This window comes from Arachis ipaensis, chromosome B3 (assembly GCF_059453495.1).
Source record: "Arachis ipaensis isolate K30076 ecotype BB chromosome B3, ASM5945349v1, whole genome shotgun sequence".
Taxonomy (NCBI): domain Eukaryota; kingdom Viridiplantae; phylum Streptophyta; class Magnoliopsida; order Fabales; family Fabaceae; genus Arachis; species Arachis ipaensis.
In genome coordinates, this window is record NC_142438.1 from 139728071 (window position 1) to 139756049 (window position 27979).

General features: G+C 38.4%; 4 protein-coding genes and 1 pseudogene across 6 annotated transcripts; 2 read left to right on the top strand and 3 right to left on the bottom strand.

Moving 5' to 3' along the window:
* The first annotated feature begins 209 nt into the window (after positions 1–209).
* On the top strand, positions 210–1808 carry LOC148572610 (uncharacterized; annotated as a pseudogene).
* Positions 1809–8875: 7067 nt separating this feature from the next.
* On the bottom strand, positions 8876–10636 carry LOC148572611 (uncharacterized). The gene is made up of 4 exons (XM_088507650.1): positions 10583–10636; positions 9895–10128; positions 9506–9609; positions 8876–9399 (listed from the first exon to the last, which is right to left on the bottom strand). Exons 1-4 carry the CDS (start codon positions 10634–10636, stop codon positions 9012–9014), a joined length of 780 nt encoding a protein of 259 aa, XP_088363776.1. The 3' UTR covers positions 8876–9011.
* Positions 10637–10740: 104 nt separating this feature from the next.
* LOC107631881 (cullin-3A) lies at positions 10741–14375 on the bottom strand. Of its 2 annotated transcripts, XR_001618636.3 has the most exons (3): positions 13821–14357; positions 10960–13063; positions 10741–10891 (listed from the first exon to the last, which is right to left on the bottom strand). XR_001618636.3 is itself a non-coding variant. In XM_016335460.3 (2 exons), the coding sequence occupies exons 1-2, from the start codon at positions 13979–13981 to the stop codon at positions 11026–11028; spliced, it is 2199 nt and encodes a 732-aa protein (XP_016190946.1). In that variant the 5' UTR covers positions 13982–14375; the 3' UTR covers positions 10741–11025. The 2 variants fall into 2 exon arrangements, 1 of the variants encoding a protein (XP_016190946.1); XM_016335460.3 differs by having other exon boundaries at positions 10741–13063; positions 13821–14375.
* A 5160-nt stretch (positions 14376–19535) lies between these two features.
* On the top strand, positions 19536–20629 carry LOC148572612 (acidic endochitinase-like). The gene has a single exon (XM_088506567.1). It carries the CDS (start codon positions 19654–19656, stop codon positions 20536–20538), a length of 885 nt encoding a protein of 294 aa, XP_088362693.1. The 5' UTR covers positions 19536–19653; the 3' UTR covers positions 20539–20629.
* A 77-nt stretch (positions 20630–20706) lies between these two features.
* On the bottom strand, positions 20707–25970 carry LOC107631879 (putative hexosyltransferase MUCI70). 2 transcript variants are annotated; one of them, XM_088506565.1, is made up of 9 exons: positions 25548–25970; positions 24903–25165; positions 24600–24785; positions 23654–24009; positions 22887–23098; positions 22538–22794; positions 22267–22445; positions 21669–21763; positions 20707–21224 (listed from the first exon to the last, which is right to left on the bottom strand). In XM_088506565.1, the coding sequence occupies exons 2-8, from the start codon at positions 25123–25125 to the stop codon at positions 21701–21703; spliced, it is 1476 nt and encodes a 491-aa protein (XP_088362691.1). In that variant the 5' UTR covers positions 25126–25165; positions 25548–25970; the 3' UTR covers positions 20707–21224; positions 21669–21700. The 2 variants fall into 2 exon arrangements, with proteins under 2 accessions (XP_088362691.1, XP_088362692.1); XM_088506566.1 differs by having other exon boundaries at positions 24600–24770; positions 25548–25928.
* Positions 25971–27979: the final 2009 nt, after the last annotated feature.

Here is a 27979-nt window from a genome sequence, read left to right on the forward strand (position 1 = left end):
AGCACGAAGGAGAAAGCTCTAAAAACTCGGCGCAGGGCAATGCGGATCCCCTGAACATCACTCCACCAAAGGAAAAACTCACCCTTGAGAACCCCTTTTCTGACGAGATGACTAAGTTCCAGATGCCGAAAAACTTTGTATTACCTACAGCGCTGGAACTATACAAGGGGTTCGGTGACCCCTGAGCTCATGTCAAAAAGTTTCAATCCATGATGTTTTTTAACGGCGCTAACAATGAGCCCGTGCTTTGCCGGGCTTTTCCTACTTATCTTGATGGTGCTGCATTACTGTGGTTTTCTAAACTGTCTGCAGGTTCAACTTCCTCCTTTGAGGAACTGGCGAGATCCTTTATTGACTATTTCGCTGCATCGAGAATTTATGTCCATGGATCAGACTACCTAGGCACAATCAAGCAAGGCCAACACGAGAGTTTAAAGAACTACATGACCAGGTTTTCCGAGGCTACTATGGAGATCCAAGACTTGGATCCGGCGGTCCACCTGCATGCCCTCAAGGCCGGCCTCCGACCAGGCAAATTCCGGGAAACCATTGCGATAACAAAACCAAAAACACTAGAGGAGTTCCGAGAAAGGGCTGCAGGTCAAATGGAGATTGAAGAACTCCATGAGGCCCAAAAGCCGGATAGACAACCTCAGCGGAGGGATGAGAAAAAGGCTTTCAGATCACCAGGCAACAAGGATACAAAGAGGCCCTTCAAGCTTACACCAAAATACAACACATATACCAGATTCAATACCAAGAGAGAAAACATCATCAAAGAAATTCTGAATGCCAAAATTGTGAAGCCGCCAGCTCGAGCAGGGAACTACCAAGACCAAAGGTTCGTAGACAGAAGCAAGCATTGCGCCTTCCACCAGAAGTTCGGCCATACTACGGACGACTGCATCGTTGCAAAAGACCTGCTCGAAAGACTGGCACGCCAAGGGCTCTTAGACAAATATGTCGAAGGCCGGAAAGCCAGAGGGACAAACTCGGACAGGAACGAGTACAAATAAGCAGTGACAGAAAAAAAAGAACAAACAACTCCTGATCCACCAAGTGGCATCATCAGCCACATATCAGGAGGATACGCAGGCGGAGGTGAAACAAGCTCGGCCAGAAAACGAAGCTATAGGGCGATGCTGGCAATCAAAGGAACACTGCAGCCAAAGAAGAAGGAAGACCCAGATGTCACGATATCCTTCAATCATTCAGACTTCAGATCGGCAAGCCCTAACCTCGATGACCCAGTAGTAATCTCCATACAGGTTGGAGAGCTGTTGGTAAGAAAAACACTACTGGACCCAGGTAGTAGTGCTGATGTTTTGTTTTATTCTACCTTTAAAAAGATGAAATTATCAGAAAAACTAATACAGCCTTCCTCGGTAGAGCTAATTGGGTTCTCCGGAGAAAGGGTCCCCATCATGGGACATATATGGCTGAGGACCACAATGGGAGAGATCCCTATCTCGAAGTCCATTGATATTCAGTACCTAATAGTAGACTGCTATAGCCCTTATAATATCATAATTGGGAGACCCGCCTTGAATATATTCAAAGCGGTAGTATCCACATTACACCTGTGTGTCAAGTTTCCAGTGCAGAAAAACAAGATAGCTACAGTATACGCTGATCACCAAGAAGCTCGGCAGTGCTATAATGCATGTCTAAAGCAAGCCCATACGAGGGAGATAGCTCGGCCCCAAGTCCAAGCCATACATAACTCGACCGAAGCCACAATGTTAGCTGATCTCGACCCGAGAGAAGACCTCAGCGAAAGACCTCAGCCAATGGACAACCTTCACTAATTAACATTAACAGCAGATGAAAAGAAATACACATACATCGGAGAAGCACTAGAAGGAAAAGAACGAGCAAGACTCATACACATACTGCGCCAGAACGCCGACCTATTCGCATGGACACCAGACGACATGCCGGGAATAAGCCCAGAAGTCATCTGCCACAAATTAGCAATCGACAAAACAGTCCGACCAGTGGCACAGAAGAAAAGAAATCTCGGAGAAGAGAAAAAACAAGCAGCACTTGAAGAGACCAAGAAGCTCCTCAATGCAAGTTTCATCAGAGAAATCTGCTTCACCACATGGCTATCAAACGTGGTAATGGTAAGGAAAAACTCAGATTTTGATGCACCCAGAAGACCAAAGCAAAACAACTTTTATAACAGAGCATGGAAACTTTTGTTACAAGGTCGGAATATGGAAGTCTATCTGGATGACATGGTAGCAAAAACGCATGTGCAAGGGTCACATTGTGATGACTTGGTAGAAGTTTTCAATCAACTCCGAGCATATGACATGAGACTCAACCCGGACAAATGTGCTTTTGGAGTCCAAGGAGTGAAATTTCTTGGCTTCATATTAACCTCACGAGGTATAGAAGCCAACCCAGAGAAATACAATGCAGTGCTGACCATGACAAGCCCAAAGACAGTAAAAGAAGTCCAACAATTTGCAGGGAGAATAGCCGCCCTATCACGTTTCCTACCCGCAGTGGCAAACCGATCTTACCATTTCTTCCAGACATTCTCTAAGGGCAAGAAATTTTCATGGACGGAGGAATGTGAAAACTCCTTTATAGAACTCAAACAGCTCTTAACATCACCTCCAGTACTCCAAAGACCAGAGGCAGGTAAGCCGTTGTATTTGTATTTATCAGTATCTAACAATGCTATAAGCTCGGTCCTAGTGATCAAAACAGGAAAAAAGCAAAACCCAGTATACTTCATTAGTAAGGTACTGCAACCAACAGAAACAAGATATCCGAAGATAGAGCAGCTAGCGCTGGCACTAGTCACCACAGCAAGAAGGCTGCGACATTACTTTCAAAGTCATACAATCATAGTACGAACAGACCAACCATTAAGGCAGATATTAACCAGACCCGAGCTCGCCGGACGACTAATAAAGTAGTCAATTGAACTATCCGAGTTCGACATTTAGTACGAGTCGAGAAAGACTCTGAAATCACAAGTACTTGCCGACTTCGTGTCAGAAATGACTAATGAGACACAACATACAGCAACCAATTGGAGTATACACGTGGATGGAGCATCAAACAGAGAAGGAAGCAGAGCTGGGGTACTGCTAAAAGAGGGAGAGAAAGTGATAGCCGAACAATCACTACTATTCCGCTTCAATGCAAGTAACAACCAAGCGGAATATGAAGCTTTGCTAGCAGGATTGAAGCTCGCCCAGCAACTTAGGATACCTTAGATAATAGTCTACTGCGACTCATCACTTGTAGTACATCAAATCAAGGGCGAGTACCAGGTAAAAGATCCTTTGTTAGAGAAATATTGGCTCATAACAAAGGATCTCATCTCAAAGTTCAGTAATTTGATATTATTCATGTAAACCGAGAATAAAACACCAGAGCCGATGTGTTATCCAAGTTAGCCACAACAAGGCAGGCGGAAAACACACCGGCCCTGTCCCAACTAACACTCAACAAGCCGAGATTTGAGCAGGACACAATCTTAAGCATCATGCAGGTACCAGATTGGAGAACACCTTTTCTCAATTACATCAACACAGGTGCCGTGCCAAACGAGGAGCCGAACTTGCCGCTCTTCCGAAGGAAAGCAAGTTTCTATACAGTACTCGAAAATACCCTGTACAGGCGAGGACACTCCCAACCACTCCTCAAATGCATCAGCTATGAGGAAGCCGAAGATGTTATGGCAGAAACACACGAAGGGGTTTGTGAAAACCACATCGGCGGCCGAGCATTGGCTGCAAAGATATTGCGAACAGGATACTATTGGCTGACGATAAAAAGAGACTGTATTACGAAAGTCAAGGCATGTGATAATTGTCAAAAGCACGCCACCCTCTCAGAGACCCCGGCCGAGGAGCTCCACACCATAGAGGTAAGCTGGCCTTTCGATAGGTGGGGATTGGATATCCTCGGACCTTTTCCGAAAGCGCCAGGCCAGGTAAAGTTCCTTTTAGTATCAATATACTATTTCTCTAAGTGGATAGAAGCACAACCACTAGCACATATAACGGCAGAAAAAGTGCGATCTTTCTTATGGAAAAACATTATATGTAGATACGGTATCCCAAGAGAGATAATCTCGGATAACGGGAGACAATTTACAGACCATAAACTCGCTGCCTTTCTAACAAATTTTAACATTAAACATCATTTCAGCTCAGTCGAGCACCCGCAAACCAACGGGCAAGTTGAATCAGCTAACAGAATTATCTTGCAGGGATTAAAGAAAAAGCTCGGCGAGGCTAAAGGAGAGTGGGCCGACCTCATTCCAGAAATCCTATGGAGCTACAATACCACCATTCAATCTGCTACAGGAGAAACTCCTTTCAAGTTGGTATATGGTACACAAGCACTAATCCCAGTAGAGGTCAGCGTCCCAACGTTAAGGGCCGAACTTTATAATCAATCGAACAACTTGCAAGCTCGAGCAGCCGAGCTTGATCTTGTGGAAGAAGAAAGAGACATCTCAGCCATAAAGCAACGAGCCAGGAAGTAGTTCATAGAGCGAAGACACAACAAAAGGGTAGTTCATAAGTCCTTCAATAAAGGAGACCTCGTACTCAGACGAATAGAAGAAGCTCGGAAACCTCCAACACATGGCAAATTAGCAGCAAATTGGAAAGGACCTTTCCGAGTTCTCCAGAATCTCGGAAAAAGGGCTTACAAGCTAGAAACCCTTAAAGGAGATCAACTTCCAGGAACATGGAATGTCTCCTCACTAAGGGAATACCAATCATGACACATGCTGTAAATACGCGAATGATGGTACTCTTTTTCCCCTTTGAAGGTTTTTTCCCAAAACACATGGGTTTTACTCGGAGAGGATTTTAACGAGGTCAGACGCCACAAATCATCATACCAATGTAATTTACATTGCAAGCAAAACATATTTTATTTTGGCAGTTAGCATATATTTCACTCAATAAACATTCAAAAAAATCCGAGCTTCATACTCGGAAACCAAAATACGCATGCCGAGCATATTACTCGGAGAAATACAAACAAACAACAAAATCAAATTGTCTAAACGAAGCCTAAGGGCTCACTCCGCCGTACCTCCTATATCAGAGCTACCGCTCTCGTTATTGATAGTCTAATCATCTAAAAAATGGCAACAGACAGCCATCTTCAATACATACACGTAATCGCTATCGCAACATAACATATTACTATGAGTATAACTTTGCCAAAATATCATATCTTATAAAAGGCTAATCAGTCATCATAAAAACCAAGCTATATACTCGGAAATCAAAAGATCACAACCGAAAATAACACTCGGAATTACCAAACAAGTCAAGTCTAACAAAAAAAAAAACAAAAGTACCATATACAAAGCTTACAAAACAGAAGCATAAACTAAAGGCCTAATTTGCCTTATCACCACTAGCTGACCATTTACGACCACCTTCATGACGTCAAGCCTCGAAGGATCAGCTTCCGGGAATAACACCTTGACCTGAGAAACAGCGTAATCAAAACCTTGAGCAAAAGCCTCATAGATCCCAGCTTCCAATTCTTTGATCCGAGCAGAAAGTTGATCATTCTCGGACCCCATAACCTTCAACCTTTCAAACGATGTCTTGTGCAGCTTCCTCTCATCAGCCAATTCCATCTCTTTCTTTTTCACAGAAGAAGAGAGCTCGGCAATCTTGTTGTCTTTCTCCTGGATGATACCAGACAACTCCTCTACACGAGAATCATACCCATGGAGCCTTTTCTCCTCTAGCATGCTCGTTCTCATCATACCTATGGAGCCTTTTCTGTGATTCATATGCAGACTCAACCATCTGCAGAATCATAGACGACTCCCCCTTACCTTCTAAGACCTCGACAAAGCTACCTTGACCTTGCCCTCTCTTCCTCTTATGCTTCTGCCCAGGGCCATATTGAACCAAAGCAGCAGGACCTTTCCCAACATTAGATGAAACCTCTTTCTCACCTTTCTTGCGTTGATTGAAGAAAGAATTCAAACCTATAGTGGTGATGGCAGGAGCTTTCTCGGCTACAAATCACAAATAACCAAATCAGGAATGATAGATCAAAACAGAAATGGGAAACAAACATAGTAAAACAAATTATCTATGTGATCATATACAGCCTGCCTATCAGTATCCCATTTCAACATCTCGGCAACTGACAACAAACCTTTCGGACCCAAGGGCTTAAACAAAAAATCCATCACGATATCATCGTCAGGAAGCCTATCATCTACATCCAATGCTTGATACGGCTCGGCACACCAAAATAAAGGAAATCTCTCAACTAAATGCTCGTTCAAATAAAACGGAAAATCCTCGGGTACACTCCTAACCCTTACAAACATGGATTTAAAGTCCTTAAACGAAGACTTATATAGACCAAAAACAGCACGACGGGGATAGCTACTAAGGTTTACCCACAAGCCCCTATTCACCCCTTTTGCTTGAAATAAAGAGAAAAACAGCCTCAAAGAAGGCGGACGCTCCAACAGTTCCATCAAAATTTTGAATGCTCAGACAAAACCCCAGGAGTTAGGGTGAAGCTGGGTTGGGGCATAATTTAACCAATACAACACTCCACACTCGAATTCGGTAAAGGGAAGTCTCACACCCAACTCAGTAAACAGACAACTATACATGAAAAAGAAAGACCAATCGTCCAGTCGGTTGCACACTCGGTCACCTCTATCACAAGGTAATAACTCTATCCTAACATTACTACCCTCCCTGATCCAGAAATTCGAACCCAACAACCTCACGGATTCCTCATCATCAAACTGGGAGACATACTCTTTCACCCTAACATCCACCCAACCATATAGGTCACCCACATTACAGTTCTCCATCACGAAGAACAAAACAGAAAGACAGAAAAGCAAAAAGGAAAAATAGAAGAGGAGTTAACACTGACCTTTCTTACTCATTCTCATTCAGGAAGAAGACACAAACTTTTTTTTTGAAACAGAGCAGTATGAAGGAAAGGAGAAATGAAACTACAGATAACTCCCCTAAAACACAAACGGTTACAATACCACAGCATTTAATCCATATTGTTAAAAAAGAGAAGCATTAAACCCACTACAAAATCCAATGGATATGGGTGCCTAAAAAAAGGGGATAGTTTCACATCAATCATGTCATAATGGCGCGCAGAACGAAGCCACCCAAAACGTTTTGAATTCTGCACAGAACCAAGCCGAGCTTGGGGGCTGCAAGGAGTACATACAGTAACAAACTCAGCGACCGAGGATTGCGGTATTCCTGGTTCGAAAGCTCGCCTTAGTCCTGTCCAAACCAAGGCAAGCTTGGGGGGCTATGATACGTCACCCTTATCCTCGGCCGCCCGAAAAGTTCGGCACGTGAGCAGATAATATCGGCCTCACGCCAGCCGCCCGATAAGCTCGGCACGAAAGCAGACAGGAACGGCCTCACCTAGTTGAAAATAAGAAACGTGCTCAGCAAACATAATCACCAAAACAGAATATTATGACCAACCTACAAACTAGGACTTATCCCCAATAAAACGGATAAAACAACTCCTATAAAGCCGAGCTAATATCCTCGGCTAAGGTTCAGGTTCCATTCTCAGCCTTCTATTCTTTACTTAACTAATTCACTAAAGATCATCACTAACTTGAACGTCGGAGTATCTTTTGCAGGTATTCCCACCGCGGTGTTCGATCCAGGCCGACGTATAGCTCTTCCTCTCCGACAGGCGCCTGCTCGGAGTCGCTAAAGCTCGGCCACCCCAGTGCCAGGACGAAACAGCAACCAAATTCAATACATACACTTCTGGACCTATGTTTGTTCAAATTAGTTTACATTAGCCGACGACAACACATACTTTTCTGTTTGACGATATCTTGTTAGTATTTTGGCCCACAATAAAAATTTGTTGAGAGGCAACTGACTCAATTCAATTAGTGGGCTACAGTAGAACGTAAGGCCCAGATTTCTTGTAACTGGTATCCAATAATTCAATGATCTATATAACAAAATCAACAACCATTCAAGATTCAATACAAAAAGGGTGCTATCGTATAGTAGAGGGGTTTTATTACCCCGTATAGTCTCCAATTTAAAGTTTTAGTTTTTGTTTTTTTGGGCTCTAAGCCCCCTTGTAAACCAAAAAAAAAAAAACACAAAAAGGGTGCTACCATGCTAGTAATATTGAGAATATTTTACCAAAAAAAAAAAAATAGAGAATATTATTCACACAAAAGAAAAAAAAAAAAACATATTGAGAATATTATCTTTACCCGACTACCCATGATAGACACATTTTATACCTCACAAGCCAGAAAAAAAGACACATTTTAATACCATGGAATAATTAAGAATTTCTCTCTCTACCAAAGAATTAAAAAGAATTAATAGTCAAAATTGTCCTTAAAAAATATCTCGATCTCCATTCTCGTTCCCAAAAGATAAAATTAATCAAATTCGTCACCAAAACATAATCAACCTGATCGCGTTAGTCCTTCCGTTATCTTCTGTGCTAAGGTGGCCAATGCTCACTGACATGGCCTGTTAACTGCCAGCGTGACACTCGCTAACTGTACCCTCTTGGTGATAAGATAAGTTTATTAGATCAATTCAAATCACTCCCTAAATCTATGAACCCTAATGCCAAATTCAACCATTGAAGCAATTCAAAAACTTCCTCAAAAGAAAGACGTCATAGTCTCTCAGATATAGAACTTTCTTCTATTCACCAGGAAATTTTTATCTTTTGGTCTTTTTAGACACTTATTGCAAGAACAACACATGAAGGGGGAATACAATTCAAGTCTTTCCTCATAAATTATGAATTTTAATGAAAAGAAATGTTTTTTTCCTTTCTTGTAAATATGTATGTGTGCTTACCCGCTGTCTCTGATTCCTTTTAGCCAATTTCATATATCTGATTCATTAGGTTCAGCATATCCTTCCTTACTCTTGTCAACATTAGCCAATGAACCCTTTGGAACCTTGGGGTTCCCTTCTCCAAGAGTAGTGAACCTTTCAACGTCACTCATGATCATTGCAGCTTGGATCTCTCCAGGTAAAGTTTGACGTACAGATGGAGACCAAAGAGAGTGTATAGTGCGAAGTAGCTGGGAAATAAGAACATGAACCGCTTAATACAAAGTACTTAATAAGTATTGGATTTATAGGAGTTGAATCCGGTGTTGAGCTGTTTTCAGGATTCCAATTAGCTTTCTTGATTCCACTCCTGTTAAGTGCCTTATCAAAGAATGTCACACTGTGAAAACTTGACCACATAACTTGTGCTTCTGAGAACAAGTAAACCAGGCCATATGGTTCAGATAAATACTTATCCTGCCATTCCGAATGTGTCCACTCTTGGCTCAAAGGTTCCAATAACCATGCTAAAACTTCTTGCTGCTGTTGAATCCTGTGCAATTAAGGAATAACAAGAAAAGGTTAATTGATATCTTGACTGACTTTACACCAAAATGAAAGGAATATTGACAGAATTATCTGTTATATCCGATCATTACCCAGCAACAGAAGCCATCACAAGAAAAGCTTCACCTAGAAGATTATGCTCTCCTCGAAGCAAACAACCTTCCCTTTGCAAACATCCGATGGTATTGGCAATCCCCTGCATATAACATTGCAAGAGTAAATAAACACACTAGATCTCCCAAACTATGCTCTGGACCTCAAAGCACTTTCAACTTAAGATTATATGAAATTTTGTAAATGTATTAAAAAGCCAGGATATTCTGTTAAGATGCAATTATCCTTTCAGTCAAGTTTCACAAGAACTAAAGTCAAACAGATGTATGAATGATGTTAAGATTAAAAACAAGAATATATGACAAATTTGTCAAAGAGAAACCAACTGAACATCTAATTCAATATTTTATAACTAATAACTAACTACCTGTTCAAGATAGAAAGGAAGTATGTTGCTATCTCCAACAATACTTTGCAAGTTAGAAGCGCCTAGTGACACCATATTTTCACATATAAATTCCACAAATTCATATTCACCATCATCTATAGATTCTAGATTTGAGCCAAATCTGTACAAAAACTCAAAATCTTGAGGAAGAGGGACGAGAGTACCAAGGCAACCAATGATTGAATTTGGGATTAAGGTCCATGGACTTAGGGACTGATTTGAATTGATATAATAAACTTATCTTATCAGTAACAAGAGGGTACACTAAGCGAGTGCCATGCTGGCAGTTAACAGGCCATGTCAGCGAGCGTTAGCCACCTCAGCACAGGAGATGACGGAAGGACTAACGCGATCAAGTTGGTTATCTTTTGGAGACGAATTTGATTAATTTTATCTTTCAGGGACGAAAATAGAGATCGAGGTATCTTTTAGAGACCATTTTGACTATTAACTCGAATTAAAATAGAAGAGCAACAGCAAAGCAAAGAGAATAATATAACAAGATGCCTAAGATTCTTAGGCTAAGAACTAAGCAGCGTGCCACTTCACACAAATAATGACCGACAGACAAACAAAACTGTGATCCATGCACAAAGAAGTCATTATCTTTCATAATACTTGAATCTAACTAAGAAGAGAACATCATGAATCGGCTCCCTTGACAAACAGGACCTATATCTTGTTGAGCAGCATCTGCAACATTGTCAGACAACCAAACCATCTGATTGAAGGCTTTAGGTATCAAATTTGAATGATGGCCATTTAAGTCAAATTCTTTGATAATATAACAAAATTAAAGCACATAAATTGGACTTGGATCCAAAATTTTAGTTATAATAGGGCATGGTTCCCCACTTTCATTGGATGCTATCAGTAACAAGAAGTAAAAACTTAATCCGAAAAACATGTTAGAACTTCCTCACACCCAACGACATTTGTCCGAATTGTGATGCAGATAACAATGAAGAAACAGCACCTGGAGGGGGAAAAACAAATCAATATACATTGAAAATCAATGGAGCTATTAAAGGGCAAGTTTCTCACCTAGTTTTTAAAGATACAACATCTGGGTCACTGTAACTCAAACTAAAACAAAAGAGTTCACCAATTCTAGGCAAGATACCGATACAGTTTTCTGTCATTTTCATCCCTCTCCAAAAAGTCCCGTTCAATCAGGGACTCTATCCGTTTCTTTACCTCGGTTGGGTTCGCAAGAAATCGGGATTGCAACTGCTTTGTGACCTCGGCTATAAGGTTATTATGATCAAGTTGCTTCCTAGATTTCATGATCCTCACTATGGCTGCTTCGATCTGGGGCTTCCGGTCCTCCTCCACTCTCTGTCGAGTTTCCTGTTTCTCGGGCTCCGATTCCTTTTGTGCAACTACAGTTCCTATTTTCACCTTGTATAGTTTGCTACTGAACTTGTCATTAACAAAGAATGCATCATCCTCCCCAACATCTTTACTCATAGGCTCTTTCCTAAGGACATTTCTTCCTTTAACTAAAGCCAATGATTGCAGGCATCTCTTAAGATCTGAAGCAGGAATCTCAGTCGCTTGCTCAATCTCCTTGTAGCTAAGTCTGTCCGCATTATTAAAAAGCATAAGAACACACATTTGGTAAGTGGATACGTTTAGCTCGTGCTTCTGACCTTTCCCAAAGGTTGCTTTTAAGTCTGCAGTGCCCATATTAGTTTGCCAGGACAATCTCCGGCCGGTGTGGGTTCCGAGGTAATATGATCGAAACTTCTCACAAAGGGCAGACATTTCGGCTGGCAGGTTGCATGTAACACTGGACTGAGTTGGCCACGACCCAGTTGTCAGGACCTGTACAGTAAGTGTAGGACCATCAACAAGTTCGGGGTGGCTGGCATAGAAGCCCTGCATAGTGTCCTGGGAGGTTTTCATGTCTGTAAACATGCCCTCTAATTTGGATGTAAACTGGTAACCACATTCCGTCTTGAGCTTAACTATGAGACTTCTCTCTGCATCATCCGAAACAGTTTTTCCTGACAGAAGTCGCTTTGCCAGATGCTGTTTGTAATACTTCTCAAAAACATCCTTTTCTTGCAAGTAACGGAATAGCATCATCACCTTGTCAAGGGTAACCTCTACATCATCCTCACTAACCCCTTTCAGACCTTTACGAAGTTTATCATCAACAAACAGCGAAATAAACTCTGGAGATCGAGGGTTCAAGTTAATGAAATATTCAAAGGAGGAATTCAAAGCATTCTGGAAAGATTTGTCATTGTTAAATGCAAAGTTGATAATCTTGTCATATTTGTCCTTCTCATCTAAGAGCCTCTGCACGAATTCTACAGGATCCTTCAACCTTTCAGGATCATTAACAAGCTGCTTGCCGGTTTCTTTGATGTGTTCAGTCATGACTTCTCGAATTTTTGAGAGACCATCGGGAACACGACGGAACAAATTATACATTCTACCCAAATCATCATATTTATCATCAGAAAACATGTGTACCAATCCAGAATTCTCCATATGGATTAATCTAAGCATGTGATTTTCAATCATCTCCTTCTCCACCACATTAGTGATCTTCTTTTCAGTCCTGGGATCCAAGTAATGGCTCACTCTATCAATTTCTTCGTTCAGACGCCTCTCGGCTTTCTTCAAATAATCACCACAATCGCAACACTCAATGAATTTCTGGGATTCTACCCGGTAGAACTCAGCTGAAACATGAAGAAAATGCAGTTCAAATTCATGCACATAAACAGAAGGACCCAAATCTACAAGCATCTTTGTTATATTTCTCATTATCCCTCTATCAATAACATCCCCAGTACGTTCACTATGTACTAATTCCAGAAGTGTGTTCAGTAACCGATTCCTGATCTGATTGGAATAAATAACGATTTCTCTCCAAAGGTTCAAGCCGAGTTCATGAACAGGGGTCTTCTGGGTGCTTGGTATATAAGTCCTGTCCATGTACATAAGTATGTCTCTAATCATTTGCAATGCCTTATTATGATCATTCCATTTTCTGTTCAGTTCTTCCAGAAAGGAACCTCCTTGAGCAGCTTCAACAGATTTGGCTATTTCTTTTAGATGTCCAGTCATAGTAGCAACCAGTCCTGAATACAGCTTCTCACCGAATTTGTGAAGCACCATATTGTATGCATTTCTAAATCCACACACAAATAGAAGGGTGATATTAAAAGCACTATCGATTTTCCTTATGAAAACCAAAAAGATATAAACATATTTTTAGTCCCTCCACAATACATGATAAAAAATCCAACCCATATTTGTCATACACAAACATGCTGTACACTTCACTACGCCCAAGAGAGTTACTACTTAGGCAATACAGAATCCATGCTTAATCACCATGTGACATCACTTGGATTTTCAAAACTACCATTTGATGAGCTATCAAAACTACAAAAAAAGAAAATAAGAAAGGGCAAAGACAACGAGTCTAACTACAGGTACTGACAAAAGGGCACAGCCAAAGTCATGATTAGTGAATTGTAATAACAACATATATCAACATCTATGTAGCTCACCCTCAACAACTAAATGTTTGAGAGCATATCATAGCACTACATGCATAAATAGAACAAAAAACAATGAATTTATTTCTAAGGTAAATCATCGTTTGATAAACATTCCTAATGCTGAGTATGTGAACAGGCAATAGACAATACCTTAATCTAAACATGAACAACACCTCTATGAGCAACATCCCTAATCCCCAATCTCCTCTAGTTTTGTTTTTTTCTTTTATACATAATAATAATAACTAGAATCATATAATCATCAAGAGGAACTCAGTACCTTATCTACATAATACGCATCAATCATTTAAGGCATACATAATAATAAAAAAAGAAACCAAAATTATTTTAAGGGGAAAGGGAAGAAATTGGGGAGAAAACCTGTAAAGCTCTTCAAAGCTGAGACCACTGGCGTTGTGATTGTAAATCTCATGAATAGCATGTTCGAGAATCTTCCATGTCTTGTCGGCATATTTCGGATCTATGACAACCCTATGCTTGAAAGCTTCTATCTGAAAATTTCTCTTCCTCTGGTTACTCATCTTCTCCCACTTCCCCCCCAAAAATCGAACCTTTCCTGCGACCCAAAACCCTTCCCTCTTCAGATTTACTCAAACCCCGAGATCGATGAGGTTGCACCAGAAATGAGCATGCAAAGAAATCGGGTCAAAAAGAAAAATTGAATTCTTTTTCTCTGTCTCTCTTTAAAGAGAAATTTATGGACGTTGATGAATCATTGGGCAGGATTTAATAATAAATTGATTTTGGAAACTTTGAATGATTGGACTTTTTTTTTTCGGGTGTGTGTCGGGATGAAGAAGATGATGATGATGCTGATGATGGGACCCTTGGGCTTGGGTGCTGTTGTTTCTCAAAATTGTGGTTTATAATGGCGAAACGACCTAAACGAAACGAAACGTTTCTTCTGGGAGTTTCGCGTTACACTTATATTATTCTTGCGCTGTGTTGTGTGTGTTAATACTTAATAGTTAATACGCTAATACTACTAGTGATTCAATTTATTACATAGGCACTTGGCACTTGGCAGCATTACATTCTAAGCAATTCTCATTTTTAGTTCCTAAAAATATTGCTAGTAATTGTGCAAGAGAATTTTACTTGGTTTACAAATGGGAATTTGTATTAAAAAATATAAATTTTATTAAACACTGTTTTAAGAGAAATAATTAAGAAAGTAAAAAATAAAAAGAAAGTATTTTTAATAATTTCTTTGTTAAGTATCTTTAAATAGTATTTTTAAGACACTTATATTCAACACTCAAAAAATATATCTATACTTATATTTTGTATATATAATAAGAATGTAGGAAGGATTGGTGTCTAATTTTTATTTTTAAATATTTGTTATTATATATATTTTTTTGTTACTTTCAATACTTAAATCCAACACCTTTCAATTAAGTTATAGATCACTTGTCATTTCAACTAATTTTTTTATTGATTTTATATACAACAAATAAAAGAGTGAATTAATAAACACTTTACTACTAAATAATGCACTAGTATATATGTAATATAAGTTTTTCATATATTTATTACGTTAAAAAACTACAAGAAAAATGCTCATACTTTGGTTCGTATCAATTTCATCGTTCGATCAATGTATAACCTCTTAAGTAGTAAACTAGCAAAGATAAAACTCGTATACGTGACAATTTATAACTAGATTACTGATAATTGAATTTGAATCTATATTTGTGATGTCTAATTAATAAATGCACAAAGAGTAGCCGGCATGATTAAGTAGCTAATGACATGAAGTATGGAATTGAATCTTTTCAATTTTTTTTAATTATTTGATAAAGTATAATTTTTTGTTAAATATCTTTTTTTACATATTTTTTTGTTTTACTTCAAAAATATAAGATGAGAGATCACACCTTATCAAATAATTAAAAAAAATTTGAGAGGATCGATTGCTATGTAACACTAAGCAAACGAAATAATTTCCGTAGGACATGTAAAGGCTAAAACATGTTCTGCCTCTAACAATGAATATATTCCATGACTCACTAAACATAGTTAGCAAGCAATTGAGATTCAGATTTCTGCTTAGCTGTAACATAATGAGGTTTAACAAGCAACTAAAATTCCTCCTTGCTTTAGCTACCCGCAATTGTTGAATTTAGTTTAATGGATTTTCCTCGTTCATGAAGAAACTTTGTTGCTTGACACAAGTCATGATAATGATAAAGATTTAAAGAGGTTAAATTAAGAATTGTTTTAATAAATATATTAAAAATTAAAATTTTTTATATTTTTATAAAAAATTTAATTGATAATCGTAACATTTATCTTTTTATCTTAAAAATAGATGTTAACTAAAAATCTAACAAATAAAGATAATTTTTTTTAAGGTAAAAGAGTTCAACACCCTAGAGTGGAACAAACAGTATCAAACAAAACAAACAGACAGGCAACCCCAACAAATTCCTAGATCAAAGAAACGAAATCCCCACGTCATCTCTGGCATAACCATCAACAACCCTAGAGATGCGCACCTTTCCACTCGTTGCAGCTAAGGATGGTCATTGTGATGATCTCTTCTACGCCTTTCATTTGGTTCTGAAATATCCTCCTATTTTGCTCCATCCAAATGTATCAAATGATCGCACAGAAACACCTCAAACGCTGCTTTTGATCTTCTTTTCTTCGCGGCTCATCTGTCCAACTCAGGAAATGGTCCTTTACCAATTCCGGGAAAGCCAGAGCCGTCCAAACATAGATATCCATGCACTCCACACATGCCTAGCAAAATCACAGCCAAGAAACAAGTGATGGACCTGCTCAACATCCTTATTACATAAAATACAGCTCTTGTCATCCTGGCTAATAATTTCGAGCCGACTTAGCCATTCTTTGGAATTCACCCTGCCTACCAGGACAAACCAAGCAAACAGCTCCACCCTTGGTGGAACCAAACCTTTCCAGATGGTCTTTGTGAAGCTGTAACTAGTTACATCCTCTGATAGCATTCCTTCTTGTAGCACTTGCACAAAAGAGTTAGTTGAAAAAATACGAAGTCTATCATATTTCCACACAACTCTATCCTCCCTATTATTCGCTAGCCTCACAGGTCTCAAAGCCTCATGTAGCTGACTCAGAAGGTCTAACTCCCACCGAAAGAGCTCACGCCTCCATTGGAAGTTCCAAACTCACTCTAACCCATCCCAAAACCCACAATCCCCAATAACCGAACCACATTGGTTTGAAACAGAGAAGAGCCTAGGGAATCGATCTTTCAAGGAACCACACTGCAACCAAACATCCTCCCAAAACCGGGTCCTTCGTCCGTCTCCAACCTCCATTGCCAGACCTGTAACCATCTTATCCCTCAAATATTGCTCCTTAAATTCTATATGGCAAATATCCTTCCATGGGCCTCCTCTAATAGACAGCACTTGAGAGGACAGTAACTCATCCAACCTCAAATTATTACAGGAACAGACCACCTTCTTCTACAATGGGCACTCTTCCTTAGCAAAAACGCCACCACCACTTAAACAACAGTGCGGTGATTCGAATCATAGCATCTCCTACTCCCAGCCCACTGAATTTCTTAGGGGCCTGCACCAACTCCCATTTCACCAACGCCATGCCCTATCTCCCATCCTCCTTACTCCACAGAAATCTTCTCTGTAAGGAAATTAGCTTCTCAGCGACTGCCTTCGGCATCTTGTATAAGCCAGATAATACACTGACAGACTATTCAAGACTGATTTTATAAGCACCAGCTTTCCCGCTTTATTTAACACCTTAGCTTTCTAAAGGCTTAGTTTCTCTTCCACCTTATCGATTATAGAGTTCCAAGTCTTAACCAACCTCGGATTAGCTCCTAAGGGGGCTCCGAGGTATTTAATAGGGAGGGTACCTTCCTTGCAACCCCACAAACTACACATACGATGTACCCACCACTCTTCACAATTGATTGGAATCAAACTGGACTTATCGAAGTTGATACTGAGACCTGACATCAACTCAAACCATCGCAGCAGCCGCTTGTAATTCTGCATAGTCTCATCATCTGGTGGGCAAAACAGAATAGTGTCGTCAGCAAACTGAATGTGTGAATGCTCCACACTGTCTCGACCAACCACCAAAGGCGAAATACGCCCATTCCTGACCGCCTCACCAAACATTCTATGCAGTACATCCACAACCAGCACAAACAAGAAAGGAGAAAGCGGGTCACCTTGTCTCAAGCCCCTTTCCATTTTAAATGGTTTAGATGGTGATCCATTAATCAAAACCGACATCAAAGCTGTGGTCACACACTCCATAACCCACGCCCTCCACCTGCGTCCAAACCCCATCTTCTCCAGCACAATATCCACAAAGCTCCACTTGACTCTATCATATGCCTTTTAGAAGTCTAACTTGATTATGGCTGCCTCCTCTTTTCTCCTTTTAAGCCAGTGCACTGTTTCACACGCTATGAGAGCCTCATCATGAATTTTTCTACCCTGCACAAAAGCACTCTGAGTCTCCCCAACTAGCCCAGGCATCACTACTCTCATCCTCCTAACAAGCACTTTCGAAATGACCTTATACACACACCCAACCATACTGATAGGTCTGAGGTCTTTGATCCCCTTCGCATCCGTGAACTTAGGGGCCAGCGCCACCCACGTAATATTGGAATCCACGGGTAGCCTAGATGTCTGAAAGAACCCCATAACAACTCCCGTAAATTCCGCCCCAATCTCCTCCCAGCACCGCTTAATGAAATTCATGTTGAACCCATTACTCCTTGGCGCCTTCGAAGACTCACAATCCCACACTGCCTGCCTAATTTCCTTAGCTGATGGCATTGCCTCCAGGGACACCGACTCTTCCTCATCTATCTTTTCCACCAAACCATCTTTGAACCCCAGCAAAGGCGAACTCTCCTGATGATACAGATCTTTATAAACTGTCTAATAGCTACTTTTATTTTAGTTTGGTTCCTTACCAGTCTGCCATTGACTACCAAAGCATCAATCCGATTATTCCTCCTTCTTGCCGACGTTATATTGTGGAAGTACCTTGTGTTTCTGTTCATTTCCATTGCTTGCTGAGATCGAGACATTTGCTTCCAGTGAATTTCTTTCCTCACACACCATCTCTCACAGCAGGTAACAAATCATCAACCTTTATTAAAGATAAATATTAGGAAGTTATTAAAATTTATTGTTTTTGGCTATTATTTAGCCATCAACTCAATTCTTTTAATCTAATTCTTTTAGTTTAGTCCAATAATATAATTTATCGTATACTTTAAAATATCGATAGCTGATTGATGGTTAAAAATAATAAATTCTAATCATTTTCTAGCATTTGTTATAAATAAATAGAATAGAATAATATGAATGATTCAAATGGTATGGATCAAATAGTATAACATTCTCCCAATTTCATCTAGAAATATCAGATTCCGGTCTAACATTGGAAAAAAAAAAAAGCACGGCTCACATTTTGTCCTGCCATCATAATTTGTCGATTTGCGACCAATTCATTTTTGGAGTGCGATATTACTTTTCTGTATAATTCCTTTTAAAATTACCCTCCTTCTTTATTATTTTGTTTTCAATGGTAATACCGTAATCGAAAACTTTTGCAATAGTTTAAGAGTACAAGAGTTTGTTAGCTGTACATTTAATTCAACTATCAAAATTATTTATTAGTGTAAAATACATATTAAAATCATTCATTTCTGTTATCAGAAGATGCTATGGGAGTGGTTCCTCTCCAATGAGAATAAAACTGGATGGTATCCAGTGTTCAATTTAACCATTTATTACTCTCTCTCTCTCTTATTATTTCTGTCCCACTCATAAAATCAAAGGTGATAGATCACACTGTATTCTATCAATTGTTAAAATAATTGGAGAGGAACCTTTTCCATGTGAAGATACTATCATGACATAATAATTATAAGTTGAAAATTATAAATTGACCGTTGCCGTAGCTTATTAGTGTGCTGTATTGTACACGACTTAAATGAATGAGATCAACATCAGTGACTGCTTTCTAAGCATGAAGCGCGAGACAAAGTAGCTGCCAAGCCACGCACTTTTGAGGCAAAGTTAAAAATTGTGTGTAGTTTAGTTATCTTAGCGTTATAAAAGGCACTCTCACCAGCACTGTGTGGCATACATCAAAAGCATAGATTGGTTAACACTTGAAGAGTTCAATAAACATAGCCTTCTTGACAATGGCATTGAACTTGCCAATCTCACTCACATTCTTCTCTTTATTGCTCTTAGCACTTGCAAATGGTTCTAATGCAGGTAGGATTTCAGTCTATTGGGGCCAGAACGCTAACGAGGGCACGTTGGCCGAGGCTTGTGCCGCAGGGAACTACGAATTCGTCATCATAGCCTTCTTGCCAACCTTCGGCAATGGCCAGACCCCCATGATAAACCTGGCTGGTCATTGTGATCCTTACAGCAATGGTTGCACCGGCTTAAGCTCTGATATCAAATCATGCCAGGCCAAAGGCATCAAAGTCTTGTTGTCTTTGGGAGGTGGCGCCGGAAGCTACTCAATTGCGTCTGTCCAGGACGCGCATAACGTGGCCACATACCTTTGGAACAATTTTTTGGGGGGAACTTCATCGTCTCGCCCTCTCGGTCCTGCAGTGCTCGATGGCATTGACTTTGACATCGAAGGAGGATCAAACCAGCACTGGGACGACCTTGCCCGGTTTCTTAAAGGGTACGACAAGGTGTTGATAACTGCCGCGCCTCAATGCCCATTTCCTGATGCTTGGATAGGAAACGCCCTCAAATCGGGACTCTTCGACTATGTTTGGGTCCAATTCTACAACAACCCTCCATGCCAATACACTGCTGGGGGAATTGGGAATCTTGTAGCTGCATGGAAGCAGTGGACATCAAGCATCCCTGCCAACAAGATATTCCTCGGCCTACCGGCTGCCCCAACAGCTGCAGGCAGTGGCTTCATCCCTGCAACTACCCTTACTTCCAGTGTGCTTCCAGCAATCAAGGGTTCTGCTAAATATGGTGGCGTTATGCTGTGGTCCAGGTACTATGATGTTCAGAGTGGCTATAGCTCCTCCATCAAGAACCATGTCTGATACCTATATTCCTTTCATGTACTGTGTATACTTATCCCTGTCCTGATGTATGTTCAAATATTTATGTCTATAATATGATCATATTTTGTGATGATCCATAACAAATTAAGGAAATAACACACCTGTGAAGAGTATAAGTTTGTTAATTAAGTATTTTCCAAAAAAGAGTAAGAAAAAATTAATTTACAGACATCACTGCAACTAAAAAGGGACATTTACAAATAAGAGTAAAAAATGTATCCTATTTCACCAAACAAATGAAGAGACATTTACAGTTTTCTCGTTTCGCCGTTCAACCATAATCCTCTACTTTTGTGTGGGAGAGGATGGAAGAACTGCTACTTGTTACTTGTTAGTTACACAAAAAAGAAAGATTAAAATTACATGTTAGAAAAATGCCAAAATCACCTTTTCCCTCACATTAAATTAAAAAACAAAAAGGGAAGCTGAACAAACTAAAACCTTGATCAACTTGCCTTCCCTCATCAACAACATCCACTTGAACGGTTGAACCCCATCCTTAAGTGAAAAGCTTGCCCACAATAATTCACCTTTTGGTACAGCTACATGGCGAATAACTATTTGCTCCGCCAGAAGCAACTGACTTTGCCTCTCGTTAATCCGGCTCAAAATAAACATCAAGTTCGAGACTAGTCTATGATAAACTTCATTTCCAGTGTGCATCCCTTCACATATAAGATATTCTAGTTAGATGCTTGGATAAGAATGAAGAGCAAGAGTGTGGTTAGGGAGAAGGTGGAAAGTAGAGAGAACGGAATTTGGAAGGTAAACCCATTTTCTCAATTTTGTTGCACCGAGCCGGGTGTCAGATAGTAGTGTTCAACTATTTCAAGTTCCATTTTCCCAGTTGCAGCTATACTAAACATTCTACGGTTGATGAAAAAAGTATTTGAAATTCAAGCAACAAATACAACTTCATATAGCACCTAATTATCTCATATTCTCATTTACCAAATTCATGGAGATAGTTTCTCAAGTCAAAACAATGGACAGCTAGTCTTACCACATAAAGAAAAGTTGAATCATATTCTTAAGTTGGCACTGAAAAAATGAAAAAGCAGAAGAAAACAAAATCTAGCAGTATTAAATGAAGTGATATCAAAAGGCACCTTAAAAAGCTGGCCGGAACTGATCAAGCAGTCTATGGTGGAGAAGGAATTGTCCTATGCCGGAATAGTTTAACTAATGCTCTGCGCTCACAATCCTGCATAGATTAATGGTAAATGTGCATTTTTCAGCATGCGGAATACATTAATCTCTTTGAAGCGACAATCATCAAAAGGGTCAGAAATAATAATTGACCAAGATAAAGTTTTGGCCAAATTAATATAAGAGGGAAGGAGGATGGAGCCTGTCAGCATAACTAAATGAAAATGGCTAATAACATGAATAGTGGGTATAGTAGGTATGTCAGATTCAGAAACATAGACAACTAGCAGAGCTGCAGAGGCTTAAATAATAGAATAAAAAAGATTAATGAAGTAAACGTTTCACCATAATGAACAATACTTGTATTTACTGAGAGCTAAGGTAATTTATTAAGTAATATCAACCAAGACTGATATTTCTGTGCAAACTAAATAAAAAGAAAGACCCCCTTGACTAATAAGCAGTACGATGAAGATCACATAATACATGCAATGAAAAGTAAGTACTGAACACCAAAAATACTATGAAAAATGTTGTGAATTTTGAGTAAAAATTCACCTTGAACATATGCAACTGAAATGGTCTCTCTGGATTCATTCTCCTCAATTTCAAATAAGTATAAGCAAAGCTTAGTTGATCTCGAGAAGTAAATCGATCAACTTCATTGAACCAAAGGCATGAAAATAAATTTGACATTGGTGTATGTGCCCTTATTATCAAGGAACCCTCAGGAACATCTGCAAAATGAAAGACTCATCAGTAGGAATTATATTATGCACAATTGGGAATATAAAAACTCCATATGAACAAGGTTTTGAAGATGACGCACAACTTGGAAGAGGATTATTTGGGTTTGAAGGATCAAACTTGGTTAGGCCATCAGATTGGTAAAAGTTAAACTGTTCGTCAATTGCCGTGTGGTTGTACTTGTTTAAGCGTTTGTTTTGGAGTACCTCATCCCAGACACAGTGGCGATCATAATGATTTGAAATGGCAAATTCAGCATTCCTTCGCCACAAAAAATATTCAATGATCAACATAGGATCAGCATTGAGTCTCATCTTGCTGTCAAGCCAAATTGAATACCTATCAAACAACGTTTACAAAGTTCAACCAACATTACAATGAGGAATAGAAGGTCAAGCAACTGGGATTGCAGGAAATATTTCAAGAACTACCTAGAATTTGGGAAGAGGCGGTGTGCTAAAAATTTTGGCACCTTGCCAGTCCTCCGCATGTCTTCATATGGCAAGTTTTTCACAACTACTACTTTCCATAGGCCAATATGCCCTCTTTCATCGGGACTGTTCCCTTCTGATGAAAGTTTGGATAGTGTTTGTTCATCCAAGAACATCACAAAACAAACATTGTTCTTTGAATATTGACTAATCTGCAGCAATGGACATATATAATGTTTTCTGTATGATAAACAGGTGCTTTATAAAGCTAAGATGCAATACATTTCACTATCAATAAAATATTGACTTAATCAAGGTTGATATTTAAGTTACATTACTTCATAGTAAGTGTAAAAACAACAAATGATACATGAGTCCCAGGAAAGGCTAAGGTGGCTAGACCAAACGAAATAAATAAATAAAATAAAAAATCATCAATTATTGCCAAGAACAAAAAAAGCAATAGTTTTTTATGTTCCTTTTCCTTCTGTTTCTTTTTATTTTCTTATGTTCCCATATTTATTACTCTAATTCTTTACACAAGTGAATGCTTTACCGAGTTTATACATGAAACAAGAACACATATGACATTTATGCTCTGACTTAATATCTTTTATGTACATATATTTTTCTCGCCCTGGTGAATGACATCTTTATCAATTTATTGAACTGACATATGATTACTTGGTATCTTCAGCAAGCCTGTTTTCATAATGAATTATTTGCAAAACACCAAACAAAATATTCAAAACAGGTAACATAATTACCAGTCTACTTGTAGGCCTCCGAAGAAAATCGGAGCTTCCAAAAATGCAAGAAGAAACTGCAATCTTACACTTTGACATGTATGCATTATCTTTTTCATCTAAATCAAATCCAGTGCTTGAATACCCTGGTGATCCCTTGACAAAACCACAATGAACCATTTGGTTTTTGGCATAAAATGACTTTTCTCTCTCCTCAAGAGTCTGATGTCCTCCAAATCGAGGTTCAAACAAACCACTATCGGATGTTTTTCCTTCTTGTTTAACATAATCTAGAGAAAACCAAGTGAAATTCATGTAATTCTTGGGTTCAGCAAGGCCATCTACTGACTTCAGAAATTCAACTTCGCAAGGAAAATCTGAAAGAAAGATATCGAGGAAATTATTGGGGCAAACTGAATTTAGTCACTGACTTAGCTTACTGAGGAAGGTCCAACAAAATTATGCTAATAGATAGTAAACACTGCTGATTTAGTCAACAGAACTCAAGCACTATCAAGTGACATTAAAACCAGGTTAAAAATCTCATATGCTTTGAACTTCGGAAGTAATCAACATATGTTACTATGACAAGAACTACATTTGCATAATAGGGTTTGGTAGCTTATCAAATATGATTGTAAGACATAACAACCACATAAATTCATTCTAACAAAACTACATCTGCCATTATCTAAGAAATGCTCCACTATCTTTCTGACACCTTAGATGTCTCCAGGTCCTAGCGCTTTCACCAGCAACAATCTAAGTAGCTGCTCACTATATTTCTGCAACTTCATATAGTCCAGTATTGCTTTTCTAAAAGGTGTTAATCAACAAATCTTCAATTATAAAGAGGGTGTATCAGTGTATGAGGAAGCAATGCATAACAGAAAAGAAAATGAAGTGCCTATTCTATTTCATTAAACATAATGTAACAATAACTGAAGTTCAAGGCAAGAAATCTTACGCTTCCTGCGCTTGCTTTTAGGTGGTGGTTTTCCAAATTCAGATAATGAAACAGTTTCTTGAAGGTTGAGCTCTTTGTGTATACTGTGTAGGTTAAGCTCTTCATGTTTACTGTGTAGGTTGATCCCTTCCCGTATCCTGTGAGTCGCTGGGAACCTAGATTCCATTTTAGCTGTAATAGAACCATCTAAGGGAAATATAAGTGAAAATTCAGAAAGTTGAAGTTTTTCTTTGACACATCTTGCTACAAAATTCATATAAACTTTAAATGAAGCTGGAAAAAAAGCCTATATTCAAGCCTCACCGTGAATAAACATTTTCAGGCCACAAACTGTGAAATAAACTGAAAAGAGTGCAGTAAGAAGGAGAAGCCAACGCGAAAGTCTGTGTTTGGTAATCCGACCAAGCCTTCTACCACGACGCAAGATTCGTGAGCCATGGTCACTTTTACCAAGAGAATTGACAACCGCATCAATGATGCCCCTTCTCTCGGTGAGCAACTCACCATTGTTTCTATAAAGAGCCATTCCAAAGCGCTTCCCAAGTTTCAGACATAGACTGGTTCATCTGTTAAAGAAAATAGGAAACAAGTCTCCACCTCTTAAGTTTCTACAAACAATAAACTATCCATAACAAACTCACAAATTCATGCATAGTTAAATCCTTGAAATAGTTAATATTTAGTAACTTAGATGTTGATGCATGCACTAAATTTGACAGCCTTATTACCAAAGTGAATCAATATTAAAACAAGCACATGCAAAATATCAAGCCCAAATTTGATAATCAATTCTTCTAGCTCCTACAGCTACAAGCAGCTGGCGTGAAAGGGAAAACATTCAAGGAAAGCCCCACCACAAATAGCTTCCAATTGGATTATCCATTGAAATTGGAAAAGCCAGAACATACCCAAAACGAGAAATGAAAAGATGAGAATGCTACAACTCACAGGGATTAACCAAAAGAGCAATGCAGGAAAAGGCGAATCTTCTTCTTCCCCAAGGTGAGATCTTTGTGCAAGGAACAAGAGTCAAACAGTGGAATGAACATCAAAAACGGATCCTTTGAGCAAATGGGTGAGCGAACAGAGGAACAGAAATGGATTGCACGGAGGCAGAGGGATGAGGATCTATGGTGCGTGATGCATCAGCGGAGCACAGAAGCTGGTGTGTGTATTTAGTGGCTTTTCTTCATGTGAGTTGTTAGTGGGTTGTGTGTTGCCAAATATCACGATCCGAGCTTTTCATTATCAGAAAGTTTCCATTTTTATTCTTATTACGGTTTCTTTGATTCTTTCTCAGGTTCTTACTTCCCTTTCTGGGACCCCTTTTTCTTCTTCTTCCTCCTCTTTTTTTTTTTTATATTAATATTATTATTTTCTTTTCATTTGTTTGACACCGACACGGTAACGAATTGTATAAAAATTAAAAAATAAAGCAGAGATTTTGGGTAAACAAGTGAACATGGTTCTGGACTATGACTATTGCTAACCCTAATTTGAGGAAAATAAGATGGGCAATATTTTTCATTAACAATTTATAATTATTTTTTAGGATAAATGATGTGATTTAAATAAAATGAATCTCTAAATTATACAAATGCAATATTTGAGATTTGGTTACATTGCATCGTTGTCCTTGTCCTTGTCCTCTTCCATATTTATATAAACCGCGTTGACTTATAGAGTTTTTACTTTTTACATATTTTAAAGTAAACCGGTGTTTTAATTTAGTTCAAGTGAAAAATTCTACAGAACATTACCATGTATATATAATTTGGCAGGTCTCATGGCATGTAAACACGTCCCTAAACCCTCAGCTATATATTTTAAGAAAAACTATTTTTTATACTTTGTCAATTTCAATATATTTTACATAGATATTTAATTATATATTGACAAATAATAAAATAAAATAATTACTTTCTACACTAATCAATCAAATTGTCAATTAAAAAAACGAATTTAACTACTGTCTTATGGTTAAAGTTATATGAGTAAAAAATAATAATACCAAATTTCTAGAGGTTTACATATATACATATACTTGTAAACCCGCAACCCTTTACATAGTTAAAAGATGCAAATTTTTAAAATTTATTGAGAAAAGGATAAATAGGTCCTGATCTTTTGCCCCGCAGACATTTTTGTCTTTGACCATTGAAAAATACTTTTAAGTCTCTGATCTTCACAAAAATTGGACGGATCAGTCCCTCTGTCCAAATGCCTCCGTCAAGGATTGATCCGTCCAAGTTTTGTGAAGGTTAGGGATTTAAAAGTATTTTTCAATGGTCAGGGACAAAAATGTCTGCATAGCAAAAGGTAAAGGACCTATTTGTCATTTTCTCTATTTTTTGCAAAATGTCAACAAATAAACTAATTAAGTTTAGAAGTGAATATCTCGAGTCAAGGATAATAGTTTAAGAAATGCTATATGGCTATTAAAATTTATTGTTTTTGGCTATTCAACTCAATTCTTTTAGTTTACTTTATTTTAATTTAGTCATCCAACAGCATATATTTTATCTCATACTTTTAAATATTAATGATTAACTGATGACCAAAAATAATAAATTTTGATAACTCCTTGCATTACTCTAACAGTTTTTCATAGGGCTTGTTTTTGTTTTAAAGCTAGATTATTACAGGACAATAAATATTGATACACTCAGAAAAAAATAAAAAGTGCAATGCTATTTAAATTTTAAAGCATATATCTTAAATTTTAAATTTTAAATTTTGAATTATAAAATTTAACTACTAAAATTAAAAATTTAAATTGTCTAAATCTTAAATTTTAAATTATTAATCATAAATTTTAAATTTTAAATATGAAACATTACTCATATGAAATATAATAATTAAAAAATTAAAATTTATTTAATTAATATGGAGTATAATATTTCATATTTAATAATAAGCGTTTAAGGAAAACCTTATAGGACTACAGAGTACAAACATACCAAAATAAGATCAAATGAGCAAGAGAGTAAAATTTGGGAGGTCATTTGTGAGAGTGTTAAATTATTTTTCCTAATTCAAATATACTCTACTTCATAATATTCTCTCTTACAATCCAGATGAACAAGCAGGTCCGGAAGTGGGTTGGTATTGGAGTGGGTCTGCTGCCAAAGTCTATGACTCACGCAATGGTTACTTGTGGTTGTGTAAGCAGCTGTTTGGTTGGGAGGAGAGGGAGAATTGGCTTTGGCTTTGGCGTCAGCTTGTTCCGGAAAAGCATAAGTTTTTGGCTTGGTTGTGTCTTAAGGAGGCTCTTCCTACTGCAAGTTTTCGCTTTAGAAGAGGGATGTCGTCATCGGATAGGTGTCCAAGATGTCTTTCTAGCCAGGAATCGGTTATACATTGTATTCGGGATTGTCCAA

Bases quoted from the DNA above. Each gene is read 5' to 3' on its own strand.
- LOC148572611 (XM_088507650.1), bottom strand. From the start codon at position 10,636: ATGGTTTGGTTGTCTGACAATGTTGCAGATGCTGCTCAACAAGATATA. The intron at 10,129-10,582 runs GTTTGTCAAGGG...AATTCAAATCAG, and splicing joins CTCAACAAGATATAGGTCCT to TCCCTAAGTCCATGGACCTT. The intron at 9,400-9,505 runs GTAATGATCGGA...TTAATTGCACAG, and splicing joins GTGATGGCTTCTGTTGCTGG to GATTCAACAGCAGCAAGAAG.
- LOC107631879 (XM_088506565.1), bottom strand. From the start codon at position 25,125: ATGGCTCTTTATAGAAACAATGGTGAGTTGCTCACCGAGAGAAGGGGC. The intron at 24,786-24,902 runs GTGAGGCTTGAA...TATTTCCCTTAG, and splicing joins CCTGAAAATGTTTATTCACG to ATGGTTCTATTACAGCTAAA. The intron at 22,795-22,886 runs GTAGTTCTTGAA...GTTGTTTGATAG, and splicing joins CGCCTCTTCCCAAATTCTAG to GTATTCAATTTGGCTTGACA.
- LOC148572612 (XM_088506567.1), top strand. From the start codon at position 19,654: ATGGCATTGAACTTGCCAATCTCACTCACATTCTTCTCTTTATTGCTC.
- LOC107631881 (XM_016335460.3), bottom strand. From the start codon at position 13,981: ATGAGTAACCAGAGGAAGAGAAATTTTCAGATAGAAGCTTTCAAGCAT. The intron at 13,064-13,820 runs GTTTTCTCCCCA...GTGTGGATTTAG, and splicing joins AGCTTTGAAGAGCTTTACAG to AAATGCATACAATATGGTGC.